We start from the raw sequence: 26,863 nt of genomic DNA on the forward strand, positions 1-26,863 counted from the left end.
TATTATTGGTACACCTGGACAAGCCCCCACTCCCACATTCTCAGACTGTCTAGCTTCGTCTGCCTCTCTTTTTTTACTCACAGTCTCTTTCACTTTATCCATCTTTTCACTTGCATGTCACAATCTTTTTAATGCATACGCTGTCGTGTCTGTTCCAGACAGTTTTGTTTAGCGGTTTGACAGGCTTTCATGCACAAAATCACTTTTGATTCATGCAACAAAACAAGTTAAGAAACCCCGGATTTCAATAGCTGCTGAACGTGGATGCAATGTTTAATATTTAATAAACTGAAATGCATTTTTAACAGTATTTCGTTTGGTCAACGAAATATTGAATACGCCTTCCTGCTAATTTCCCATGGGCGAAATTAGGAAACGTAGGTAGTGAAATCTTTATATAAATCACATAAAGCGTTCTTACTGAACGTGCGGAAGGTATTTTTAGGTCGTTAAAATACCTTTAGATCAGAACAAAACGACGCTGATTTCTGTTCGTAAAACCATTCATAGGGAAATTGTTGCACTTTATTTATGAAAGATAGTCTTGTGCTTGTGATTCATGAATGAGCCTGGATTTCAGTTGCTCAGTCGTCTTCTTTTATAACTCGTTTTCTTTAATTTGTCTAGATAATCACCGTGTAGCTTATACAGACTGAGCTTAAAGGTGCATTGTGTAACTTTTAAGAGGATCTTTTGACAGAAATGCAATATAATATACATAACTATATTATTAGTGGCGTACAAAGACCTTACATAATGAACTGTATTGTTTTTATTACCTTATAATTAGGCATTTTTATCTAAGTACAAGTGGCGGCTGCTGACTTCTTTTTACGAGGGCGCAGGATGCGAAGTTCGTCACAACATGTATTTAGCCCGTCATGTGTGTGGTTCCTTTTTTCCAAATTTATGTTCTGCACGTCAAGAGATCCTATGTGCATCATGCGTTTTGTCAAAATAAGTGCCTGCTGCAGACCCGTCTTACGCTGGATTTCCACCAACTGCGAAGCGGTTGCAGATCGGCTCCGCTGCGTTACGGCTCCGAACCCTGCCGTCCGCCAATACCCACCAATTCCGAATTTGTTGCAAAGCGGCTGCGTGCTGAAGTGAAGAGGACCCATGAGGTCTCGCAAATTCACGTGATGATCGCGCGATATCTAGTTCTGTCTCCGCCCATATGACGTTTTGCTGGACCAGCCCAGATCATGACACGAGATCTCGCGAATTCAGATATGATCACGCGATATAGTAATGACTCTGCGTATTTGTTCCGGAGGGCTGCGGATGACCGGAGCTGTGACGGATTGGAAATACACACATTGACTTGAATGGAAACCGATTGACTCCGCCGCCGTTCCGCAGCGGATCCGCAGTCGTTCTGCAGTCGGTGGAAATCCAGCGTTAAGGGTTTATGATAAACGAGACGCTCGCGTTTGCCAGATACTCGCATAGTCACATGCATAATCAGAGTTTACTGTTAACTCTTTCCCCGCCATTGACGAGATATCTCGTCAATTAAGAGAAAACGCTTCCCCGCCAATGACGAGATTTTCCGTCTTTCCGCAATACCGCTATTATCCACTAGGTGGCGCACTTCCGCAACTTTTAAACCCGGAAGTATTGCCCTCTGACAAGCTGCTGCATGTCCGTGTCTGTTTTAAAGATCGCTCTGGATGGGATCTCTATGAAAAGTCCGTCACAAAAATGGAATTATCTCTGCTTTTTGCTCAAAATGTGGTGTTTTTGCAGAAACCTACCCATATTCAAAAGCTGATTACAAAAGAACTACTCAAGGTAGGAAGAAACGGGTTTTTTTTGTTTGAAAGCAGAGGGTTTGTTCTTTCATTTGGTATATTGTATGTTTATATATTCAAAGAAGAACATTTTCTGGAAGGCATTAATTAAACTTTGGTGAAAATCATGAAAAACGCTGGCGCTGGCTGGCAACTTTTTTAAAAAACGCTGGCGGTGAAAGAGTTAAGGGAGTGTCTTGCGTGTATATTGTGAACGTGAGTGTCTCTTTTATTATAAACGGTTTTGGCGCGTGTACAGCAGGCACTTATTTTGACAAAACACGTGATGCAACAAACATATATTTTGAAAACGCAAGCAACACACATAACACTTCGAACACTTTCCGACCAACGGAAAATTAAAAGTTAATTTAACTTTAAAGTTAAATACTCTCATTCCGGCGTAATAATCAAGGACTTTGCTGATGTTTCATGGCTGCAGGATGCGCAATGATATTACGCAGTGCCTGAAAATAGTCCCCTGCTATTGAAAGTTTTCCAAGGGGACTATTTGCGGCTGCTGCGTAATATAATTTTGCCTGCTGCAGCCATGTTACGGCAGCAAAGTCATTGATTATTACGCCGAAATGAGAGTATAGTTCCTAGCCATATTGACCTAGGAAATCAACTTTTAATTTTCCGTCGGTCTTAGTACACAATGTAACTACAGTTTTGAGTAGGAAAAATATCAAAACTCTTTGGTTATTTTTGAGCGCGATGCTAATGGTCTAATCAGATTCAATGGATTATGCTAGTGGTACCGCCAGACCCGCAGTTCAGCTTAATAAATTCCAAAATGGTAAAAATCAAATGTTTGGCTCTGGAGGAGCTGGAAAATAAGCCTGTTTTCAAAAAAAGTGGAGTGTCCCTTTAAGGCTTAATATAATTTAAACGGATGACTTACAAAAAAATTCACCCTCCTATTACAGTTGTCATTAAGGGCGATATTAGCTATTTAGACCAAGATTTTTTCTGCTGTAAAGTTGGGCATTTTAACATGGGGGGTCTACGGAAATTGACTCACTTTTGGAACCAGCTTCTAGTGGCCCGTCGATGAAATGCAGTTTAAGTCACTTCCGTATTGGCTTCATCAGAGAGATCGGAAGATTGCCCCTCGGTTTCTACAGTAGCCCTACACTGACAAACTTTTCAACAGAGTACGTTTTGTCCCTGCGTCATCTTAGACAATGACATTTTTGTCCTGTGACGGCTACCGTAGCTTCTCTATGCGCTTCAAAAGGGCAGGGAGAGCTGTGGACTGAGCCGTTGGTTGCAATTCACAATCCCACCACTAGATACCTTTAATATACACTGTGCGACTTTCTCTTCAAAGGGACACATTTGCATTTTATAAACTTTTAATCACCAGAGTATTCGCAAAAACCTGCTGACAGTTTTCAATAAGCTTCTTCCTGCGTACGATGTCGCATTATTAAAGCGTCCCTATTTTTAATTTGTTATTTGTTTTCTTTTTGGAAGTAACAGCTGTAGTTATTGTATAGCTGTGATGTTCATATGTACGTTATTTGTTGTGTACTTTATAAATATCTCTCTCTCTCTCTGACAGCTTTTCATGCAAGTCGACGCACTGTATCCCCGGAGGTTTGGAACCTGGAGCGACTACGCCAAAAAATACTGCAACGCACATTACAAGTAAAAACCTTTTTTTAATCTTGCGTATAACACAGAATTCATACTGACTTCAATGCCGAGCAGTTTATTTGTTAAATGCGATCCAACAGTGGAAAGCTAAACATGCTAATATATATTTTAATTATACATTACACAACTTGTTGTTTTGCGCTAAATGCTAATGCTAACAGTTTTAGCAGTAATAAATTAAGTCAATAGACATTTAAAGCTTTATAATAGAATGAACTAATAAATTATTTAGTGATTGAAGTGTCCAGTCCAATAACTCAGTTGGGCTATTTTAAAACATAGTGCTGACTGTGTACTAACTAGTACCCTATGATGGCATCATAGTCGAAACGCAACATCATACGTGGTACACAGTTTGGTATAAATCGACATAAGCCTCACTTCCACTTGCCGAATAGTTTTTGAAATAAAGAGCTCAAATAAAATATAATATTGCATGGCACATTTATTTGTGTATGTGTGTAGTTGATGCAATAATGTGTAGCTTGGATATGAGCTATGTCATGAAATGTAGCCGTATGTGTGTGAGAGACTCTTCAAAACATCTTAGAGGAGCTTTTTTATCAAGTCTACAGACATAAAACGACGGTGAACAACACAGAGAATCAGAGTACAAATTTATCAACTGACAAAAAATCTCAAAGCGCAATTCTACTTTTGTCACTACTGTTTCTCAATGAAATCTTACATGCATAAAGACTCTGCAGAGAAAATATTGTGTTAAAAAAATAATACAATAAAAGTGTAATATCACAACGCTCAAAACCAATCTGATGATAATGTGTGATGACTTTGAAAAAATTGTTGGCAGGGTACATGTGTGCTAACAGTAATTGTTACTACAATAAACAAACTTGTCAATGAAATACATAAAAAGACAAATAGTTGTTTAAAAACGTTTTATGTTTATACAGTAGTGCATTTTGAATGTGTAAAATGTCTGTATGCGTGGTGATATGTTTGTGTGATACTGGTATACTTTTTCACTTATATTTTGCAGGTTTTTTGGGAACAGAAGACAGTGGGACTGTCGCGGCGCATCTCATCTGGACGAGTTACACCAGCGTCTTAGTGAGATTATGATTCGTAGACTGAAGAATCAAGTGCTTACCCAACTGCCGCCCAAAATACGCCAACGAATTCCCTTCGACCTGCCCAAAGATGCTGCCAAAGTGCGTAATATCATCAATGTCCTCTTCAATTTTATTTCAAGCATTCACTTTTTGAAGGTTCCACAGCATTTACACTCTTCAGAAAGACATCCTATGCTTTCACATATTTATATTGGAATAGTGTTTCTGTAGCTTAACAGGATTACCATGGTTGTTGGATGTGGTCTCATGGTAATATTTAACTTTTGACATCCATCCATCATATCAATTTATTTTATCTATCTGTCCGTCTGTCTGTCTATTTATATGTCCGTCCGTCTGTCTGGCTGTCTGTCCGTCCGTCCGTCCGTCTGTCTGTCTATCTATCTATCTATCTATCTATCTATCTATCTATCTATCTATCTATCCATCTCTGTTTCACTCTATCTGTCTACTCTATCCGTCCGTCCATCTGTCTATTGTCTGTCTGTCTGTCCGTCTCTCTATCTGTTTGTCTGTCTATCTGTCCGTCTGTCTATCTGTCTGTCCGTCTATCTGTCCGACTGTTTATCTGTCTATCTGTCAGTTTGTATATCCATCTGTCTATTTATCCGTCTGTATATCTATCTGTCTATCTGTCTGTCTGTCTGTCTGTCTGTCTGTCTGTCTGTCTGTCTGTTCGTCTGTCTATCCGTCCGTCCGTCTGTCTGTCCGTCTATCTGTCCAACTGTTTGTTTCTCTGTCTATCTGTCCGTTTGTATATCCATCTGTCTATCTATCCATCTGTCTGTCTATCTGTCTGTCTGTTTGTTTGTCTGTCTATCTGTTGGTCTTTCTATCCGTCCGTCCATCTGTCTGTCCATCTGTCCGTCTATCTGTCCGACTGTTTGTCTGTCTATCCATCCGTCTATCTGTCTGTCTGTCCATCCGTTCGTCTGTCTATCTGTCTGTCCGTTTATCTGTCCGACTGTTTGACTGTCTATCTGTCCGTTTGTCTATCCATCTATCTGTCTAACTATCTGTCTTTTTGTCTGTCTATCTGTTAGTCTGTCTCTCTATCCGTCTGTCCGTCCATCCATCTGTCTGTCTGTCTATATATCTGTCTGTCTATCTATCGTCTATCTGTCTGACTGTTTGTCTTTCTGTCTGTCCGTTTGTCTATCCATCCGTCTATCTATCCATCTGTCTGTCTATCTGTCCATCCGTCTATCTGTCCGTCCGTCTGTCTGTCCGTCCGTCCGCCCGTCTGTCTGTCTGTCTGTCGTCTATCTATCTGTCCGTCTATCTATCTGTCTGTCTATCCATCTGTTTTGTACATCTATCTGTTTGGCCGTCTGTATGTCTGTCCATCTGTCTACTCTATCCATCATCTTGTCCGTCTGTCTGGCTGTCTGTCTGTCCGTCCGTCCGTCTGGCTGTCCGTCCGTCCGTCTGTCTGTCTGTCTATCTATCTATCTATCTATCTATCTATCTATCTATCTATCTATCTATCTATCTATCTATCCATCTCTGTTTCACTCTATCTGTCTACTCTATCCGTCCGTCCATCTGTCTATTGTCTGCCTGTCTGTACTTCTATCAATTTGTCTGTCTGTCTGTCCATCTGTCTATCTGTCTACTCTATCTATCCATCCATCCATCTTGTCCGTCCGTCCGTCTGTCTGTCTGTCTGTTTGTTTGTCTGTCTGTCTGTCTGTCTGTCTGTCTATCTATCTATCTATATACTCTATCCGTCCATCCATCTGTCTATTGTATGTACTCTATCTATTTGGCTGTCTGCCTGTCTGTCCTTCTATCAGTTTGTCCACCTATCTATCTGTCCATCTATCCATCTCTGTTTCACTCTATCTGTCTACTCTATCCGTCCGTCCATCTGTCTATTGTGTGTACTCTATCTATTTGGCTGTCTGCCTGTCTGTCCTTCTATCAATTTGTCTGTCTGTCTGTCTGTCTGTCCATCTGTCTATCTGTCTACTCTATCTATCCATCCATCCATCTTGTCCGTCCGTCTGTCCGTCCGTCTGTCTGTCTGTCTGTCTGTCTGTCTGTCTATCTATCTATCTATCTACTCTATCCGTCCGTCCATCTGTCTATTGTATGTACTCTATCTATTTGGCTGTCTGCCTGTCTGTCCTTCTATCAATTTGTCTGTCTGTCTGTCCATCTGTCTATCTGTAAACTCTATCTATCCATCCATCCATCCATCTTGTCCGTCCGTCCGTCCGTCCGTCTGTCTGTCTGTCTGTCTGTTTGTTTGTTTGTTTGTCTGTCTGTCTGTCTGTCTGTCTGTCTATCTATCTATCTATCTATCTATCTACTCTATCCGTCCGTCCATCTGTCTATTGTATGTACTCTATCTATTTGGCTGTCTGCCTGTCTGTCCTTCTATCAGTTTGTCCACCTATCTATCTGTCCATCTATTTATCTATGCATCTATCTGTCTGTCTGTCTGTTTGTCGGTATGACCTTCTATCTAATTGCCCCATGTGGGATTAATAAAGTTGATAACTAACTAACTAACTAACTAACTATCTGTCCGTCTGTCTATCTATCTTCTTCTTTCTATCTCTCCTTTTTCTCTTTTTTGCCTTTCTTGTCTCTCTGTTTTCTCTCTCTATCCTTTATACTTTTTCCAATCACTTGTTCTAAACTAAGAGAACAAAAGCAGTTAAATACAGTGATTTACCCCGGTACACCCGCCCCATGCCTGTTGCTAGGCAATAGTATCCGATTAACACAAATTATCATTTCATCTCGCTTGTCTCTGATCACTCTCTTTTATTTTCACATCTATTTTTCTCTCTGGCAGCCGAACGAGCCGGCAGCGCGTTATTCACAGGAACGGACGCTAGTAATCATCGCGTTCTGTTCTGAACCGCAGCGTTTAGCAGAGCTCACCTTATAATTGCTGCGACGCCTGAAAAAAACGTCAAACGTTTCCCTCGTTATATTATTTTCACTTGAACTTTCTGCAGGCTGGAGAGGTAAAATCTTTCCGTCCAGCCGAAGATGAAGCCTTTGACTCCATTACAGCTGCGAAAATGTCTTATTTGTCAGAAAGTTGAAAAATATCAAGATCTCTATTTGTTGTATACACACAGGAATACACAGGATCGTTTTTTCCCAGATCAGTCATTGTAGATTGTAAGTCAAATATAGATTATCTGTCAAAACAAAGGTATGTTTTTCACAGTTATGTTTTTGTACACGGTGAAATGGCATTTATCAGTTTTAAGTATATGCACCTATAAAACAATACATTTAAATATTTATCGTACAATTATAAGTTTACCAAAACATTTTAACACGTGCATAATGCAAGAAGAATGCATTATACATGTATGCATTTGCATTTGACATTTTTAATCCAAATTGACTTACAGTGCATTCAATGTATACATTTTTTCAAATACCTGTGTTCCATGGGGATCAAATGTTAACCTTTGCATTGGTAGCGCAATGGTCTATTAACTCAGATACGGGAATCATTTTAATTTATTTGAAATAGACTATTTGGACTAATTAATGCAAATGAAACATATAAGCTTGTGCGTTTTTTAGCGGCATCTAGCTGTGAGAATGTGAATTGCAACCAACCTTAATTTCGAAACACAATGAGAAGCTACGGTAGCCCCCACATGTTGTCGTCTGAAACAATGTAGGAACGAAACGCGCTCTGTCTGTATAGACGGTTTCATCGGTGCGGTGCGGTGACGCGATACGCGTCTGGTCCGAACTTTACTTCCGTTTTCAGATTTTTAATGGTCTGACTATTTGCTAAACTGAACTCTTGAAAATATACTTCGTCGAAAATAACAAATGTTTTGGATTTCTAGGTAACCTACGTGTTGTTTTTGCTTGTTATATAAATAAACTACGTTAAAAGTACTTGCGTTTAAAGTTACGTGTTGCCTACGGGCGGCGCTTGTTTATGTTTTACTGCTAAAACCGTCTATAGTGTTTGTCCGTTTAGGGCTAATGTTGAAACATGATGTAAATAATTGATGTAAACAAAAACGTTTAATTCTAAGTTAATAAAACAATACCGTTCATTATGTAAAGTCTTTATACACCACTAATAATATAGTTACGTATATTATATTGCATTTCTGTCAAGAGATCCTCTTAAAAGTTACACAATGCATCTTTAACACATTGGCTACTAAAGTATAAACTATTTAAGTTACAATACATCCCTGTTGTCCTCATACTCGTACACGTTTTAAGCGTTATGATATTCATGTGCTGCATAATTTAAAATAATGATTGCGAATATATAATGTATAGATTCGACATATAGGCCAGCCATAATTGGCAACTCTTTCACTCGCCAATGTTTGGTTTGTCTATATCTCTCTCCCTTAGTGTCTCTCAAAATAATGAGTGTGTGTGGGCAGAACTGCTTGTGCAGCAAATTTTCACTCGGCGTGTCAGTTTTCAGACACACAAAGAGCACCTCACCTGCTGTAGGACTTCATAAATCATCTCCTGTCAACGGACGGGAGCGCGGCTAGCGCACACACTTGAGCAAACGGCCGATAACGGTTTACACACGGCGCTCCGGAGGACAGATGTTCAGCTCTCACCTCGACCCAAATCCTGCCAGATCGCTTTTAAAACTAACGAACCGTCTTTTAACGAACAGTTGGGCAGCGCAAACGCAGACCAAGGTTGCTCGGGCGGATATCGAATTTCGTTCGCTAGCTTGCCTGGAAGACTGACCCTCGCTATCGAACTTAGATGTATATTTACAAACACAACTAGTGTTTGCTGAAGTTTCGCTAGGCTAGACTGTTTACACAAACACGCAAAGCTACAGACGATTGTTTTGCAGTTTGCATTGTTAACAATAGCATATTCTGTATACATAAGCTTATTTTTATATGTCTATGCTGCTTATGCTAATATGTATTTAGTGTAAAGCGATGCAAAATTGAATTTAATTTAAAACTATAATGAGCGCAAAAATGTGGGTTAACCTGTCTCCAGTATTATATATGTATAAGAACGTCCCACAAAAAATAAATATTATACAATTAGTTCATTATTAACGCATTGTCGTCTTTTTTTTAATTATGTTTATATAATATATCTATGTCTACACATTATGTAACTACTATATGAATAACGACAGATCGTCAGGGTGAATAAGTTATTTACAAGTATAACATATGTGTGTCTCTTCAAACGGTCCATTTCCTCCATCATTCTTTGACGTCCTGTCATTCTGGTGTCCAAAAACCGCCTGCTCGTCTGGGGTCTGCGCAGGAGCGTTTGTGTGAGCGCAGGCAGAGGAATATGCATTTGTTTTAGGGGCAGGACTTGGTGCATGTGTGTGTGTGTGTGTGCGTGCTAGTATGTGTGATTTATAGTGCCGGCACCGTGTGTTTCCATCTTGCGCTTCTGCTGTCACTGTAGCGCTATAATTGGGCAGGTCACATGACCCGAGGAGTCGTTCTGCAACTTCAGGGAATTATGTCTCCGTTTCCCTCTCTCCCTCTCTTTCTCTCTCTCTCCAGCGTTCACTTTCTCTCTTTACCATCATTCTTTTATTTACTGTTTTTCCTGCTTCTTTTTGCCAAACACTGGAAAGTAGGACAGTTTATGATATCATTAATTGTGCTGGATCATCTATCTCGCTCTCTCTCTCACACAAACACACACACACACACACACACACACACACACACACACACACACACACACACACACACACACACACACACACACACACACATTCTCTCTCTTCCATTTTTTCTCTTTCTCAAGTTCTATCCATCTCTTTTTCTTTCTTTTCTTCAATTTCTGTCTTTGCTACTCTCTTTCTCTGTCTGTCTCTCTGTCCCCGTCTTTTTTATCTTTCTACCTCTTCTTGTTCTCTAGATCTTTCGCTCTAATTTGTCTTTCGCTCTCTCTGTTCCTCTTTCTCGGTCTGTCTCTCTGTCCCCGTATCTTTCTCTGTCCCTCTTTTTTATCTCTCTACCTCTTCTTGTTCTCTAGTTCTTTCTCTGTAATCTGTCTTTCGCTCTCTGTCCCTCTTTCTTGGTCTGTCCCTCTGTCTCTGTCCCCATCTGTCTCTCTTTCTTTTTTATCTCTCCCTCTCTATCATCTTTTTCTCTAGTTCTTTCTCTCTAATCTGTATTTCGCACTCTGTCCCTCTTTCTCGGTCTCTCTCTCTGTCCCAGTATCTTTCTCTCTCCTTCTTTTTATCTATCTACCTCTTTTTGTTCTCTAGATCTTTCTCTGTAATCTGTCTTTCGCTCTTTGTCCCTCTTTCTCAGTCTGTCTCTTTGTCCCCGTATCTTTCTCTGTCCCTCTTTTTTTATCTCTCTACCTCTTCTTGTTCTCTAGTTCTTTCTCTGTAATCTGTCTTTCGCTCTCTGTCTCTCTTTCTTTTTTATCTCTCTCTATCATCTTTTTCTCTAGTCCTTTGTCTCTAATATGTCTCTCGTTTTCTGTCCCTTTCTCTGTCTGTCCCTCTGTCTCTGTCCCCATCTGTCTCTTTTTCATTTTTTTTTATCTCTCTCTCTATCATCTTTTTCTTTAGTTCTTCCTAAGTAATATGTCTTTCGCTCTCTGTCCCTCTTTCTCGTTCTGTCTCTCTGTCCCCGTATCTTTCTCTGTCCCTCTTTTTTTCTCTCTCCATCATATTTTTCTGTATTTCTTTCTCTCTGTCTTTCGCTCTCTGTCACTCTTTCTCTGTCTGTCCCTCTGTCTCTGTCCCCATCTGTCTCTCTTCTTTTTTATCTCTCTCTCTCTATCATTTTTTTCTCTATTTCTTTCTCTGTCCTTCTTTCTTGGTCTGTCTCTCTGTCTCCGTATTTTTCTCTGTCCCTCTTTTTTTATCTCTCTACCTCTTCTTGTTCTCTAGTTCTTTCGCTCTAATTTGTCTTTCGCTCTCTGTCCCTCTTTCTCTGTCTGTCCCTCTGTCTCTGTCCCCATCTGTCTCTCTTCTTTTTTTATCTTTCTCTCTCTATCATTTTTTCTCTAGTTCTTTCTCTCTAATCTGTTTGTCGCTCTCTGTCCCTCTTTCTCGATCTGTCTCTATGTCCCTCTTTTTTTATCTCTCTACCTCTTCTTGTTCTCTAGTTCTTTCGCTCTAATCTGTCTTTCGCTCTTTGTCCCTCTTTCTCAGTCTGTCTCTTTGTCCCCGTATCTTTCTCTGTCCCTCTTTTTTATCTCTCTACCTCTTCTTGTTCTCTAGTTCTTTCTCTGTAATCTGTCTTTCGCTCTCTGTCCCTCTTTCTTGGTCTGTCCCTCTGTCTCTGTCCCCATCTGTCTCTCTTTCTTTTTTTATCTCTCCCTCTCTATCATCTTTTTCTCTAGTTCTTTCTCTCTAATCTGTATTTCGCACTCTGTCCCTCTTTCTCGGTCTCTCTCTCTGTCCCAGTATCTTTCTCTGTCCTTCTTTTTATCTATCTACCTCTTTTTGTTCTCTAGATCTTTCTCTGTAATCTGTCTTTCGCTCTTTGTCCCTCTTTCTCAGTCTGTCTCTTTGTCCCCGTATCTTTCTCTGTCCCTCTTTTTTATCTCTCTACCTCTTCTTGTTCTCTAGTTCTTTCTCTGCAATCTGTCTTTCGCTCTCTGTCTCTCTTTCTTTTTTATCTCTCTCTATCATCTTTTTCTCTAGTTTTTTGTCTCTAATATGTCTCTCGTTTTCTGTCCCTCTCTCTGTCTGTCCCTCTGTCTCTGTCCCCATCTGTCTCTTTTTCTTTTTTTATCTCTCTCTCTCTATCATCTTTTTCTTTAGTTCTTCCTAAGTAATATGTCTTTCGCTCTCTGTCCCTCTTTCTCGTTCTGTCTCTCTGTCCCCGTATCTTTCTCTGTCCCTCTTTTTTTCTCTCTCCATCATATTTTTCTGTATTTCTTTCTCTCTGTCTTTCGCTCTCTGTCACTCTTTCTCTGTCTGTCCCTATGTCTCTGTCCCCATCTGTCTCTCTTCTTTTTTATCTCTCTCTCTCTCTATCATTTTTTTCTCTATTTCTTTCTCAGTCTGTCTCTTTGTCCCCGTATCTTTCTCTGTCCCTCTTTTTTATCTCTCTACCTCTTCTTGTTCTCTAGTTCTTTCTCTGTAATCTGTCTTTCGCTCTCTGTCTCTCTTTCTTTTTTATCTCTCTCTATCATCTTTTTCTCTAGTCCTTTGTCTCTAATATGTCTCTCGTTTTCTGTCCCTCTCTCAGTCTGTCCCTCTGTCTCTGTCCCCATCTGTCTCTTTTTCTTTTTTTATCTCTCTCTTTATCATCTTTTTCTTTAGTTCTTCCTAAGTAATCTGTCTTTCGCTCTCTGTCCCTCTTTCTCGTTCTGTCTCTCTGTCCCCGTATCTTTCTCTGTCCCTCTTTTTTTCTCTCTCCATCATATTTTTCTGTATTTCTTTCTCTCTGTCTTTCGCTCTCTGTCACTCTTTCTCTGTCTGTCCCTCTGTCTCTGTCCCCATCTGTCTCTCTTCTTTTTTTATCTCTCTCTCTCTATCATTTTTTCTCTATTTCTTTCTCTGTCCTTCTTTCATGGTCTGTCTCTCTGTCCCCGTATCTTTCTCTGTCCCTCTTTTTATCTCTCTACCTCTTCTTGTTCTCTATTCTTTCTCTCTAATCTATCTTTCGCTCTCTGTCCCTCTTTCTCTGTCTCTCCCTCTGTCTCTGTCCCCATCTGTCTCTCTTTCTTTTTTATCTCTCTCTCTCTATCATCTTTTTCTCTAGTTCTTTCTCTCTAATCTGTCTTTCTCTCTCTGTTTCTTTCTTTCTATGTTTGTCCCTCTGTCTCTTTCTCTGTGCCTCTGCCTTTCTCTGTCTTTATCTCTCTCTCCATCATCTTTTTCTCTAGTTCTTTCGCTCTAATCTTTCTTTTTGTCTCTGTCCCTCTGTCTCTCTTTCTCTGTCTGTCCCTCTGTCCCCATCTCTTTCTCTGTCCCTCTCTCTTTTATCTTTTTCTTTAGTTCTTTCTCTCTAATCTGTCTTTCTTTCTCTGTCTCTCTGTCTCTCTCTCTTTCGCTGTCTGTCCTTCTGTCTCTGTCCCTATCTCTTTTTTGTGCCTCTTCCTTTTTCTGTCCTTCTCTCTATTTCTTTTATTCTTTCTCTCTCTCTCCCTCATCCTTTTTTCTAGTTCTTTCTCTCTAATCTGTCTTTCTCTCCTTGTCCCTCTGTCTCCATCTCTTTCTCTGTGTCTCTACCTTTCTCTTTCCCTCTCTCTTTTATTTTATTTTTTTAGTTCTTTCTCTCTAATCTGTCTCTCTCTCTCTGTCTCTCTCTCTTTCACTATCTGTCCCTCTGTCCCTGTCTCTTTTTTGTGCCTCTTCCTTTTTTGTCCCTCTTTCTTTCTTTTTTTCTTTTTCTGTTTGTCCCTCTGTCCCTTTCTTTGTGCCTCTGCCTTTCTCTGTCCCTCTCTCTTTTATCTTTTTCTTTAGTTCTTTCTCTCAAATCTGTAGTTGTCTCTCTCTCTTTCTCTGTCTGTCCCTCTGTCCCTGTCTCTTTTTTGTGCCTCTTCCTTTTTTGTCCCTCTTTCTTTCTTTTTTTCTTTTTCTGTTTTTCCCTCTGTCTCTTTCTCTGTGCATCTGCCTTTCTCTGTCTCCCTCTCCTTTATCTCTCTCTCCATCATCTTTTTCTTTAGTTCTTTTTCTCTAATCTGTCTTTCCCTCCCTGTCCCTCTGTCGGTTTCTCTGTCTCTGTCCCCGTCTCTTTTTTGTCCCTCTCTTTCTTTACCTCTCTCCCCCTCATTTTTTCTTTAATTCTTTGTCTCTAATTTGTCTTTCTCTCTTTGTCTCTCTCTCTCGCTCTCTCTCAATCTCTCTTTCTTTCTGACTGTCCCTCTCTTTTTGTCCCTGTCTTTTTTCTCACTCTTATTGTCTGTCTCTCTCTCTCTCACACGCGCACACACACACACACACACTTACTTTCTGTTTTTTCCCCTCTTTATCTTTCTCTATCCCTGTTCCTCTATCGCTCTCTGTCTCTTAGTTTAGTTATAGTATTGCCAAAGCATTTTAAGTTAAGCAAACACAAAATAGAAATGCGCGGCTAAAGAAACCATGTATGCTATTTATATCTGGTATTAAGATGCGTTTTGGTCGATTGGATCACATGTGGGCGAGAGAAACACATTCACGTTTACACCTGGGGCTAGATTTACTAACAGCTACTTTACTAACCATCATTTTACCGGGGTCGGGATAGCAGTGGATAATTAGTGCTGAAATGTGTGGTTTAGTTATTTTTGCGACTGACTTTATTGAATATGCATTTCTAGGAGTTTCCCTTTTAGAAGCAACATTTTTGGGAGGAGGTTATTTAAATGATTCAAGCAACATGATTTACTAATGTTTGCACGTGTGTTATGACTGGTATTTGAGCCATTATTTAACGCTGAAAAAAGCATGTCTTAAATTACTTTGCGCTTGAAATTGCTGCAATTATTGCTAAACAAAGAGCCATCACTTAGAGCAGAGAATGTGTGATACAATGCAGAGGATTGTTTTAACATGTAACAGTTTGGAATGCCAGAGAACCATATTATTCAAAAATATTGTTTGCCAAGCCATTTTATTTTTTATCTTCTGAAGTAAATAAAATAGGAGTCACTAGGAGAAGTTACAGAATACCAGACATTTCAAAACTTCTTGTCAACCTTCATTTTTTTGTCCTCCAGTATTTTTCAGTGTACTATGGCTTCGTTAGCTGGGATTACACACCCCAAATTTTCCCCTGCAATGTCCGTGGTGCTAAACTCAAGTGCATCAGGTGTTAGTAGATCACCCGCACCTCATCAGCTCTGTTTATTTCCCACTCCCATTGGCACTTTTTGTAAATTGCGCTCATGCGCTAATTTGCCTTGTTTAGTAATTCTGGCCCCTGGTATTTTAATCCATTTTTTATGTCCACTTTCGACCGCCTCTGTCCTGATTACTGAGGGGGTCTGTGGGCGAGTCCATCTGCTATCGTTTAACCGCGAGCGGGAGAAATGACAGGTTTAAATTGATGCTAACTAATATTATGTCAGTGTCTGCTGCTTGTGTTGCTAGCAAGCATGCTGCACAACGTTTTGTACTTGTTTATGTAAAGGCTTCCTCTGGTATTACAGAGCAAATAATGAAATAAGCGCACGCAACTTTCACACGCTCAACAAGAATGAAAAAGGCGGAGAGAAGCTGCTACGATTGAGGGTTACGACGATACAGTTTACATGCACCCTAAACATTGCAATCTGATTTAAATGTTCGCTTACATGTACATTATATTTAATTCGAACAGAAAGTCTGCGCAAGCGCACAGCCGGGGTTGCCAGACTCGCGTATCAAAACCATCCGAATGGATGTTCAAAACTAGCCCAAAAGCATGACTATTCACAGCCCAAATACCAATAACTTAGCAACAAAATAATTTAATCTTTAACCCGCAGATAAAAACAACTGGTGGAAACAGTTTAAACCGTAGCCCAAATCGAAACTCGAAAAAAGCAGAGGACTTGGCAACGCTACGCTGCGTACGGCATCTCTCGTTGGAGTTCACAATTTATCTCTGAATAAAAGTCAAAACTGAGTTGGAGTTGTTCTTAAGAAGTTTTCAGTTATATGTAATGAAAACACACTTTTCAAAAAGCACAATGTTATTTTATTAATTCAAGTAGCCTAATGTTTTAAAAGTATACATAAACGCTGCAGAATTTAGTACAGCGTGTGCCCCATTAACGTTACTTTAAAGGTGCAGTGTGTAATTTTTAGAAGGATTTCTTGACAGAAATGCAAAATAATATACAAAACTATCTTATCAGGGTGTATAAAGACCTTTCATAATGAACCGTTATGTTTTTATTACCTTAAAATGGGACGTTTTTATCTACATGCACAGAGGGTCCCCTTACATGGAAGTCGCCATTTTGTGACGCCATCTTTCTACAGAAGCCCTTAACGGACAAACATTTTTTGTCCCCGAAGATGACATGTTTTTTCGGTGGCTTCTCTATGCATCTCAAAAGCGAGGGGTGAGCAGTGGACTGAGCCGTTGGTTGCAATTCACAACCTCACCACTAGATGCTTCGAAAATTTACACACTCCACCTTTAATAATGCCCGTGATGCTATTGCCTTGCTATTGCGTGTTTCTGTGACGAGAATCATGTGATATAAGAGGTAAATATGATACGTGAGCTTGGAGCACAAATGTTCTGCGCATGTGCACAAGGTATTTTTGCATCCGATTTAGAAAATACAACGATTCACGCGTTTACATGCGTACTTTTCTCCTGCTGATCGGATCACAGATCCGAGTACACCATCTCCTTCAATACGATCCAAATTTGCATCCGATCGTCCTCAATCGTATTGATTAAAGGCAGGATAGGCAGGAATTATCTAAAAAACTTTTTTACACATTTTTTACTGTCTTTATATACCAATACATAATTGTAAGTACTCTGAAAAAGAGAGTATAAAACTCGTGTCTGTAGACCTTTCACGACTGTTTTAAACACAGCTAATTATTTCCATTGGGGACAAAACAAATGATTGGCTTGCGCGACTATCACTCTCGACCATGGCACCACCCCTGTTGCTACAGGATCTGCCCAGACATGCGCACAACCGATTGATTTGAACGTGCACGAGGCACTCTAGGAAGAGCAAAAGTACGGCAGAGAAAGTGCATTCAGAACTCACAGTACCTGCATATCCAGTCAGCGAAGGCAAACAAGGAATAAACGAAGCAATCAAACGAGAGTAAATATCGTGTGGCTTTTCCTCAAGTCGACAATGCGGTAAGTTAGCTCGTTTGTTACCGAATCAAACAAAATACATTTTAAACTTTACCAGGATCGATATGCTAGCTTAATAGTGAGTACTAAAAGCCATCCTATTTGTTTATATTCATAGTGATAAACAGTGTTGGGGGTAAACCATTACAAGTAACGAGCATTACGTAATAATATTACTTTTCTGAAGTAACGAGTAAAGTAACGCATTACTTTATAAATGTATACATTAATATTTGAGTTACTTTTTAAAAAAGTAATGCAAGTTACTTTTCAGTTTAATTAATTTAATTTAAAAATAAAATAATGTTCTGAATTAAACTGAACATATTAACGTAGAATTAAGCACTATGTGTGCCTCAGCGGGAATCAGAAACGGAGATGGAAGGCCAGAGCTTGACATTTTTGCGATCATATAAAACATTTGCAAGGCCTGAAAGAGATCAAGCCTCAGCCAAGTAAGAAAAAGTAACGCAAAAATAACGAACGCATTACTTTCCATGAAAAGTAACGCAATTAGTTACTTTTTTAGGGAGTAACTTAATATTGTAATGCATTACTTTTAAACGTAACTTTTCCCAACACTGGTGATAAAGTTAATTGTATTATTACATGTGATTGTGACATGATGATACTACATGCACCACGCTCTCCTTTGCGCGTTCAAGTGTTTTGGGGGTGTGGCTTTAGAAGAAACCCAGAAGGGAGGAGTTGGAGTGAATGGAAAAATGTCTACAGACACTCGATTTTTATACTCTCTTTTTCAGAGTACTTACATTTTACTTATGTATTGACATATAAAGACAGTTTAAACAAATTTATAAAAAAGTTTTTTTAGATATTTCCTGCTTTTGAGGTGTTTACATGAAGACTTTTTAATACGATTGAGCCATCAATACGATTACAAATGGATTATTTGGTTGCACGTAAACGTACGTAATGAAAGCCTAAAAGTAGCGCTGTACACGGTGTGTTAGCGATATAAGTCAGGACCGATGTAAAAACATTATGCTCGGTATATCACATTAGATCAATAGGTGGCGAGTAGGCGATTTTTTTTTTATGCATTCGACCATGAGCGTCTACATCACAAAAGCAATCCGGTCAAGTGCGTTTTCGACTACCTGAATGTGGTCGAAAATAGATGAACTCAAAACGTTTCACACCCCATTTACACTTTTATTTAGCGTAGTCCACTTGTGATCTGATCGTCCAAAATGCATCTTAATCCTCATTAATAAACTGCAAATATCCCTCATTTTAAAAGATATAATAAAGTAAAATGTGTATGATAAATGTTTTTTGCTAGTTTGGTTCCCATGTCATCCTTTCTGAACATATATTCTCTTCCTCTTTCTCTCTCTCTCTCTCTCTCTCTCTCTCTCTCTCTCTCTCTCTCTCTCTCTCTCTCTCTCTCTCTCAGGAAGCGAGTGCTAGTTTCGAGCAATGGGAGAAGCTTATGAGTTCTCAAAGTGAGAGTCAGTTTGGGGAGGTGATGAGTCTCATCACACACATGTATAAGCAGACGGCCATTGCCAAGGTATAGTACGTGTGTACACACAAAAATCGTCTGTTCATATTGTGTCAAATTTCTGTATCCCTGTGGTTTTCTTGTCCGTACATAAAATCATACATCTGATCATTTAAAACAGTAAACCGTTTTCACACCGGGACCAGTTGCATGCTGAACCTTAATTTTAATAATAAATGAGAAATCATTTAACACAAATGTGCTGAAAATAAACGGTTTGCTGATGTGTTATTCAGTCTCCGTGTGAAGTTCAATACACGCAGGGCAGTGTTTAGCTACTGATTTACCAAACGCGCAACTGGACGAATGTTTGCGGATGCCATCTGCAGCGAGTTTTTCCTCTAACGATGAGGGACAGCGTGATGTCTCCGCTAACAACCACCATGGCAACCGGCCCTTCTGTTCTCCACATCAAACACCATGGCATTGCCATGGGAACGAGCGCCGGGGGGGCGGTCCAGTGCGGATGCGACCTTAAAACTGACCTTTTTTATTGTCCGACATTTTTTTCCTCCTCCTGCCCGTTGATCATGACTTAACAAGATGTTTTTATGATCTTTACCCAGATGAGACCTGCCATTATGTTTCATAGATGCATACAACATTCACATTCTACTTTACACTACCAAACACTTTATGTTGTGGACATTGGTCTGTATATATAAGGAATATATTTAAAATAAATGTAAAAACCAAGCTAAATTCATAAAATCATCCTATATAAAGGACAAAATATAACCTTGATATCTTTAATATTGACTTAGTAAGGTCATGACAAAGATTGAAATCAGTGCTTGGAAAACCAAGTTTTTACATAAAAAAAATAAAACTGTGTCAAAAAAAATCATTATTTTCAGTATTATCAATTAAAATGTGAATCGTCTACACTGCAAAAATGACATTCTTAGTATTTTTGTCATGTTTTAAGTACAAATATCTAAAAATTAAATCAAGCTAATCATTACTAATATTTGCTGATGTTTGTGCTATTGTGTTTCCACCAAAAAAAATTCAGCATAAAAATGTATTTAAAAAAATCCCATTGGTCAAAGGCTTTCGAGTTTAAGGAATAGTTCACCGAAAAATAAAACATTTTCATCATTTACTAACCCTCAACTTGTTCCAAACTTCCAAAATCAAAAGAAGATATTTTAAAGAATGTTTGTAACCAAACAGATCTGGGGCACCATTCCATAGTAGAGGAAATAATACTGTGAAAGTGAATGGTGCCCCAGATCTGTTTGGTTATTAATAATTTTCAAAATATCTTCATTTGTGTTCATCAGAACAAAGACATTTATACAGGTTTGGATCTGATCACATAAATTAAATTTTTTCTCTTTAATTGAATCTTTTTTTATTCATATCAATTTATGTAATCTTGCCAAGCTCAGTTCATTGTTTTGCTGTGAGATTAACCATTTAATAGACATTGTCAATAAAATCATTATTTTCAGTATTATAAATGAAATTGTGAATCATCTACACTGCAAAAAATGACATTCTTATTATTTTTGTCATGTTTTAAGTACAAATATCTGAAAATTCTTAAATCAAGATGCAATTTCTTAATGAATAAATGACCTAAGAAAATAAATCTAGTTTTTAGACGAGTATATATATATATATATATATATATATATATATATATATATATATATATATATATATATATATATATATATATATATATATATATGCAAAAAAAATTGCGAGTGGGGTAAGAAAAAATCTTAAACATTTTTCCTAAACCCTTCATTCAAGAAAAATTCAAGAAAAATGTTCTTAGCCCATTTGCAATTTCTTTTTGCGTTTTTTTAAAAATATTTTTTATATTTTCTTTGTATTTTTAGTTTTTAATACAAATGTATACATTTCTAAAATCAAGATGCATTTTCTTGATAAGCAACATGACCCAATTTTTTTGTTTTTATGGCTATGACTTCTTTGTTGCTCCTTATCTCATAATTTATTGTTAAATAATGACACTTTAGCTTGGATTTTACAGACAGATTCATAGTTATTTTTCTGTTTAATTGCTTTACATGCATAACAGATTTAAATGGTAAAATATAACTTACTTGCATAACAACATTAAAATCTTATTGATCACCACATTTTATAAAATAGTGTATAAAACAAAAAATGTGATGTTTTTAGTGTGAGACATTGCAGAATATCAAATTCATTGCTAATATTTGCTGATGTTTATGCTATTGTGTTTCCACCAAAATAAAAAATCAGCATAAAAAATGTATTGACGTAAAAAAATCCCATTGGTCAGAGGCTTTCGAGTTAAAGTGATAGTTTTCCGATTTTGTCATCATTTACTTGAATAGTTTACAAAAAAGGAAGATATTTTGAAGAATGTTTGTATCCAAGCAGATCTGGGGTACCATTGACCTCCATAGTAGGAGAAAATAATACAATGGAAGTGAATGGTGCCCCAGAACTATTTTTCAAAATATCTTCATTTGTGTTTAGCAGAACAAAGATTTTTTTGGTGAACTTCCCCTTTAATTGCACTTAATAAATTGAGTTAATTGAATCTTTTTTATTTATACCAATTTCTGTAATTGTACCGAACTCAGTTGGATGTTGTGCTGTGAGATGAACCATTTAATAATAATTTATTTTATATTTGAGCAATAATTTATTGCTAATATTTGCTGACATTGTGCTTTTGTGTTTGGACCAAAATGACGTCACTTCATAGAGGATGATGTCATTAAGGTTATGTCACTGTCCCACATGGTACAAATGACAAATTTGCACATACTAATGATGTTTAATCATTCAGGCTTTTGGTAAGGACACTAATCTACTGTTACACCAAAGGTTTTGGCCGTTTTCTTGTGCATTTAAACTACAGTCGGTTTTTATCATCCACCTAAGCACAGCGTGTGTCCTGACTAAAGCCTTTTGCTGTGCGTGCATGGTTGTGCGTGTGTGTGTGTGTGTGTGTGTGTGTGAAAGCAGTGTGTATCCCGGTCCAGCCTCCCTTTGTGAGCGAGTGTGTGTTTTTAATTCGTCAAACCTGTGTGTTCTCGCACCCGCTGCTCTTGTCCCATTGGCTCTCATTTATTGTTTGCCACTGAGATGCTGAGATGATATTCTCTCTCTCTTTTCTTTGTGTCTCTCTATCTCTCTCTCTCTCTGGGCAGAAATTGTGCCATGTCAGGCATGGTGTCACTTTTTGAAATGTTTTTCTTTTTTTGGCCAAGTGAAAATGAGTGAACCAGAGTCACTGTGTACACGCACACACTCGGTGCTTGTAAGAAGCTTTAGTGCTCCTTCACAGGCGAGAGTTTTGGACGCCAATTAGACGATATTAAAACGGCGAAACTCTTCAATAATGAGAAACCAGAGCAGAGCTTTGAAACTGAAAGAGAGAGGCCTGTCTGCCGGCTAATGACTTGTACACTGTACGTTTTAACAACTCTGCTAAACATAACAGGCTTTAGACGATGAAATTATCTCAAAGTTTTAAGATTCTTAAGGATCTGATGTTTCTTTAAAGTGGGTTTTTTGTGAATAAACTGGGTAACAACACCTCTTAACCTCTGTTCTGGGTGGTTGCTGTTCAAATGCTGTTTATATAAAGCAAGGTTTCCCAAACTGGGGTTCGCGAGTTTTGTATTAATTACAGCTAAATCATAAAATTTAATTTTTTTATTAAAATGTAAAAATAAATAAAACACACACACACACATATATATATTATTTTTAGTGCTGGGCAAAGATTAATCGCGATTAATCGCATACAAAATAAAAGTGTTTTTGGCATAATATATGTGTGTGTACTGTGTGTAATTATTATGTATATTTAACGACACACATACATATATTCATTTCAGAATGTTTATATATATTTATTTATAACATCAAATATATAAAAATATAAATAAATATATATACACCTGTAAATGTTTCTTAAATATACATACATGAATAAGTGTGTATTTATATACACATAATAATTACGCACAGCGCACACTCGTATATTATGCCAAAGAACACTTTTATTTTGTATGCGATTAATCGCGATTAATCTTTGCCCAGCACGAATTATTTGTTTAATCTGCATGCCATGTGACCATTACACAACACTTCAATATATCAAAAAACTGGACAGATGGACCGATACATATATTGTACCAATTAAAGCAAAATTACCAAATGACAGGTAATAATAACAACATGTTAAATGCTACTGATAAAAACTTTACAACGCTTAATAAATATCCAAATGTGCTGTTCAATTGTTAAAATATTTACTTAATCTCAGCTGGTACTTCAAATAAATGATTTCGGTCAATGGGGTTTGGCTGACAAAAAAAACACGAATATAAAGTATTAGAAGTATTTTATTCTTCCTTTTATCGTTTAACACAGAGGTTTTTAAACTTTTTTCATCAGCCGAAGTACTAGCTGAGATTTTAAGTAAATATTTTAAAAAATTAATACCATTTGCATTTTTAACTTTTTTAATTGATTTAATTTTTTTTTTATTTTAACGCTTTTATCAGTAGTATTTAAGATAGTTAATGTTATCAGGGATTATCACGCTGATACGTAGTACTTCCGCTTTCAGCGTTCTTTGTGCACGTCCACTTCTGGTGGATCGTAATACCAGTTCTGCTGGTCCAGATTAAACAGAAAAGTTGTTGAGAAAGGTACGTAAAGAAACAATGGTGTTGTATAAATATAGTAAAGTAAAAGTACAGTTAATTTTGCAGGTAAAAGTCAAAAGTATGCACTATAGATTCTACTTCAGTATAGTACCAAAATACATGGAAAATTTACTTAAATGCAGTATCGAAGTACATTCCACCACTGCCTGTTAGTTACCTAACCTAACTGCGCTCGAAGTGGAGATGCACAAAGTTGACAAGCCCCTTCCCACGAAACCCGGAAGCGTGATAATCCCCTATTCAGGGCTCCAGACTAACTTTTTTCACTAGGAGCACGGTGACTCCAAACTGAAAATTTTAGGGGCGCAACCAGAAAATTTAGGGGCACCCACTGTAAATCAACATGCTAACCAAATATTTACATTTCTACTAATTTCCACTGTATTACTAATAAATACTTTAATGATAGATGCAGAAAGTACAATGTGCTGTTTTTAAATTCAGTGTCACATCACAAAAAAAGGTCAAATTTACCGGTCGCACATGTGCGACTGGATGTAAAATTCAGTGGCACACTCTCAAATTTTGGTGGCAAAATGCGACCATTTGGTGGCAGTCTGGAGCCCTGCTATTATTACCTTATTTGGTCATTTTTGTGGTATTGTGTAATGGTCACATGACATGCAGATTAAACTAAAATAACATGCGTTTTTAGACATGACACGGCCAAGGGACCCTTTATTGTATATCAAAATATCGGAAATGTGTTTAGAAGCCATTTCATTATTATTGAAAAATATGTACCGCAAAATATTTTGATATTGAATTATTGTTCAGCCCTACAAATAACTAAAATTAAGGTTTCGCAAGAAGGTACGTGAAATCCTGGGAAATGTACACTTAAAAAAGGGTCAATATTTGATAAAACATATCCAGGCAATGTGTGTTCTCATGCATACGTATCAGATGTGTATGTATTCAGAAATACAGCTTTGTTGGCGAAATCCATTACAATCCCACAACATTTTTTTAGCAAAGTCCTCTAAGTGCACGGAAGAAGCGTTTTTACCCGTTTAAATTAGGTTTACCGAATATACTGTATTGGGATATTGACTTAATTTTTGAGCCTTTTACACCTTTATTCAGAAAGGAGAGTGAAGAGCAACTAAAGATTTAGAGATTTTTGCATGTACTTAGAGGGTTTTGCATCGAAAGTCAAATTTGTAAAATGCCAATGAAGTGACTTTGTGAAAAAAGGCATTTTAATTACTGACTATTAACTTATTTAAGTAAAATTGCTGAACCTAAAAATAATATATAGGCTTTTACACTGCTGCTTTAGTTGTGGCTCATATTTAAACTCAAAACTATCAGTTATAAATTGTGATTTGTGTCCCATTATTGAACCAGTATCTCACGGATGGCCATTAGCTCTCCCAAATAATTGATGTGTCCTTTTCTCCATTCCAGGCCGGAGCTGTGAAAGACTACATCAAGATGATGTTGGAGACAGAAGAGCTGAAGTTTCTAGTCTTCGCTCATCATCTCAGCATGCTACAGGCGTGTACCGAAGCTGTCATCGAAGCCAAGGTGTGTGCGCGCGAAAGGGAGAGCAGGCCATCGCTGAGACTTTCGTGAAAGTGTGTCAGCACCTCCACACTGTTCATTAAATCAGCCTGTCACACCACTGTCCCAACACACAAACACACACTGACCCATTCAGTGAGATCGTGTGTGTTTGTGTGTCTGTGTGAGTGGAATGAGAGATAAGGTGGGAGAAGTGTGTGTGAGAGGAAAAACAGCATAAAAGGCCTTGACAGTACTAAAGAAAGAGAGAGAGGGAGCGGGAGGGGGGTTTGATTCCCTGGGTAGGGTTCATTCTCCGCTTTAACAGATTCCTGCAGCGGGCCACTGGTTTATTCTTACAATGAAAGAATGGGGCCTTTTTTATTTCGCCATTTTGCTGTCAATCAGGTGGGTGTTTATACGAACATCGAGTTGAAATGAGCCATTCGGTCCGTTACTAGATCTATCACGATCGCAAAACCTAAATGACCATCTGAATTTTATTGTCCTTAAAGGGACACTCCACTTTTTTGAAAATAGGCTCATTTTACAGCTCCCTTAGAGTTAAACATTTGATTTTTACCGTTTTGGAATCTATTCAGTCGATCTCCGGGTCTGCCGGTACCACTTTTAGCATAGCTTAGCATAATCCATTGAATTTGATTAGACCATTAGCATCACACTTAAAAATAAAAAAAAATCCTATTTAAAACTTGACTTTTCTGTAGTTACATCGTGTACTAAGACCGACAGAAAATTAAGACTTGCGATTTTCTTGGCAGATATGGCTAGGAACTATACTCTCATTCTGGCATAATAATCAAAGACTTTGCTGCCGTAACATTGCTGCAGCAGGCGCAATTATATTAAGCAGTGCCCGAAAAAAGTCCACATGGTAACTTTCAATAGCTGGGGACTATTTTTGGGCACTTTGTAATATCATTGTGATACTCTGTGAAACACTTTGGTCATTTTTGAGTGCGATGCTAATGGTCTAATCAGATTCAATGGATTATGCTAAGCTATGCTAAAAGTGGTACCACCAGACCCGAAGATCAGCTGGATGGATTCCAAAACAAAAAAAATCAATTGTTTGGCTCTAGGGGAGCTGAAAAAGAAGCATATTTTTTTTTAAAAGTGGAGTGTCCCTTTAAAGGTGCAGCATGTAAATTTCAAATGCAATATATTATACATAACTATATTTTCACACTGCAAAAAATTATTTTCAAGAAAAAAGAAAAAAAAAGTTTTCAGCAAAAATATCTAAAAATTCCCAAATTAAGATGCTTTTTCTTGCAAAACAACCCAAGAAAATAAGTCTAGTTTTTAGACCAAAAACATCAAACTTAAGTGATTTTGTGCACAAAACAAGCAAAACAATCTGCCAAAGGGGCAAGCAAAAAAAACACTAAATTCAAGAAAAATTTCTTACCCCATTGGCAGATTTTTTTAATGCACAAAATCACTTAAATTTGATATTTTTGGTCTAAAAACTAGACTTGCACAAAGAAAAAGCATCTAAATTTAAGAATTTTCTGATGTTTTTACTGAAAACAAGACAAAAAAATTAAGAAAATGTTTTCTTGAAAATCATTTTTGCAGTGCAGTGGCGACCTTACACTGCAATCTGAAAAATTCTTAAATCAAGATGAATTATCTTGATGAGCAAAACGACCCAAGAAAATAAGTCTAGTTTTTAGACCAAATTTAAGTGATTTTGTGCATAAACAAGCAAAAAAATCTCGAAAATTTTCTTAAACACTAAATTCAAGAAAAAATTGTTTACCCCATTGGCAGATTTTTTTGCTTGTTTATGGTAAATGGTAAATGGACTGCATTTATATAGCGCTTT

The 26,863-nt window shown here is 37.8% G+C and overlaps 1 protein-coding gene across 1 annotated transcript in view; it reads left to right on the plus strand.

Moving 5' to 3' along the window:
* Positions 1–26,863, plus strand: part of zranb3 (zinc finger, RAN-binding domain containing 3) — an 83,679-nt gene that overhangs the window by 20,641 nt on the left and 36,175 nt on the right. The window contains exons 6-9 of the mRNA XM_073861581.1: positions 3,361–3,446; positions 4,456–4,627; positions 18,704–18,820; positions 24,916–25,035. Coding sequence (XP_073717682.1) covers positions 3,361–3,446; positions 4,456–4,627; positions 18,704–18,820; positions 24,916–25,035 — 495 coding nt within the window. The remainder of the gene's footprint in view (positions 1–3,360; positions 3,447–4,455; positions 4,628–18,703; positions 18,821–24,915; positions 25,036–26,863) is intronic.

This window comes from Misgurnus anguillicaudatus, chromosome 23 (genome assembly GCF_027580225.2).
Source record: "Misgurnus anguillicaudatus chromosome 23, ASM2758022v2, whole genome shotgun sequence".
NCBI lineage: Eukaryota > Metazoa > Chordata > Actinopteri > Cypriniformes > Cobitidae > Misgurnus > Misgurnus anguillicaudatus.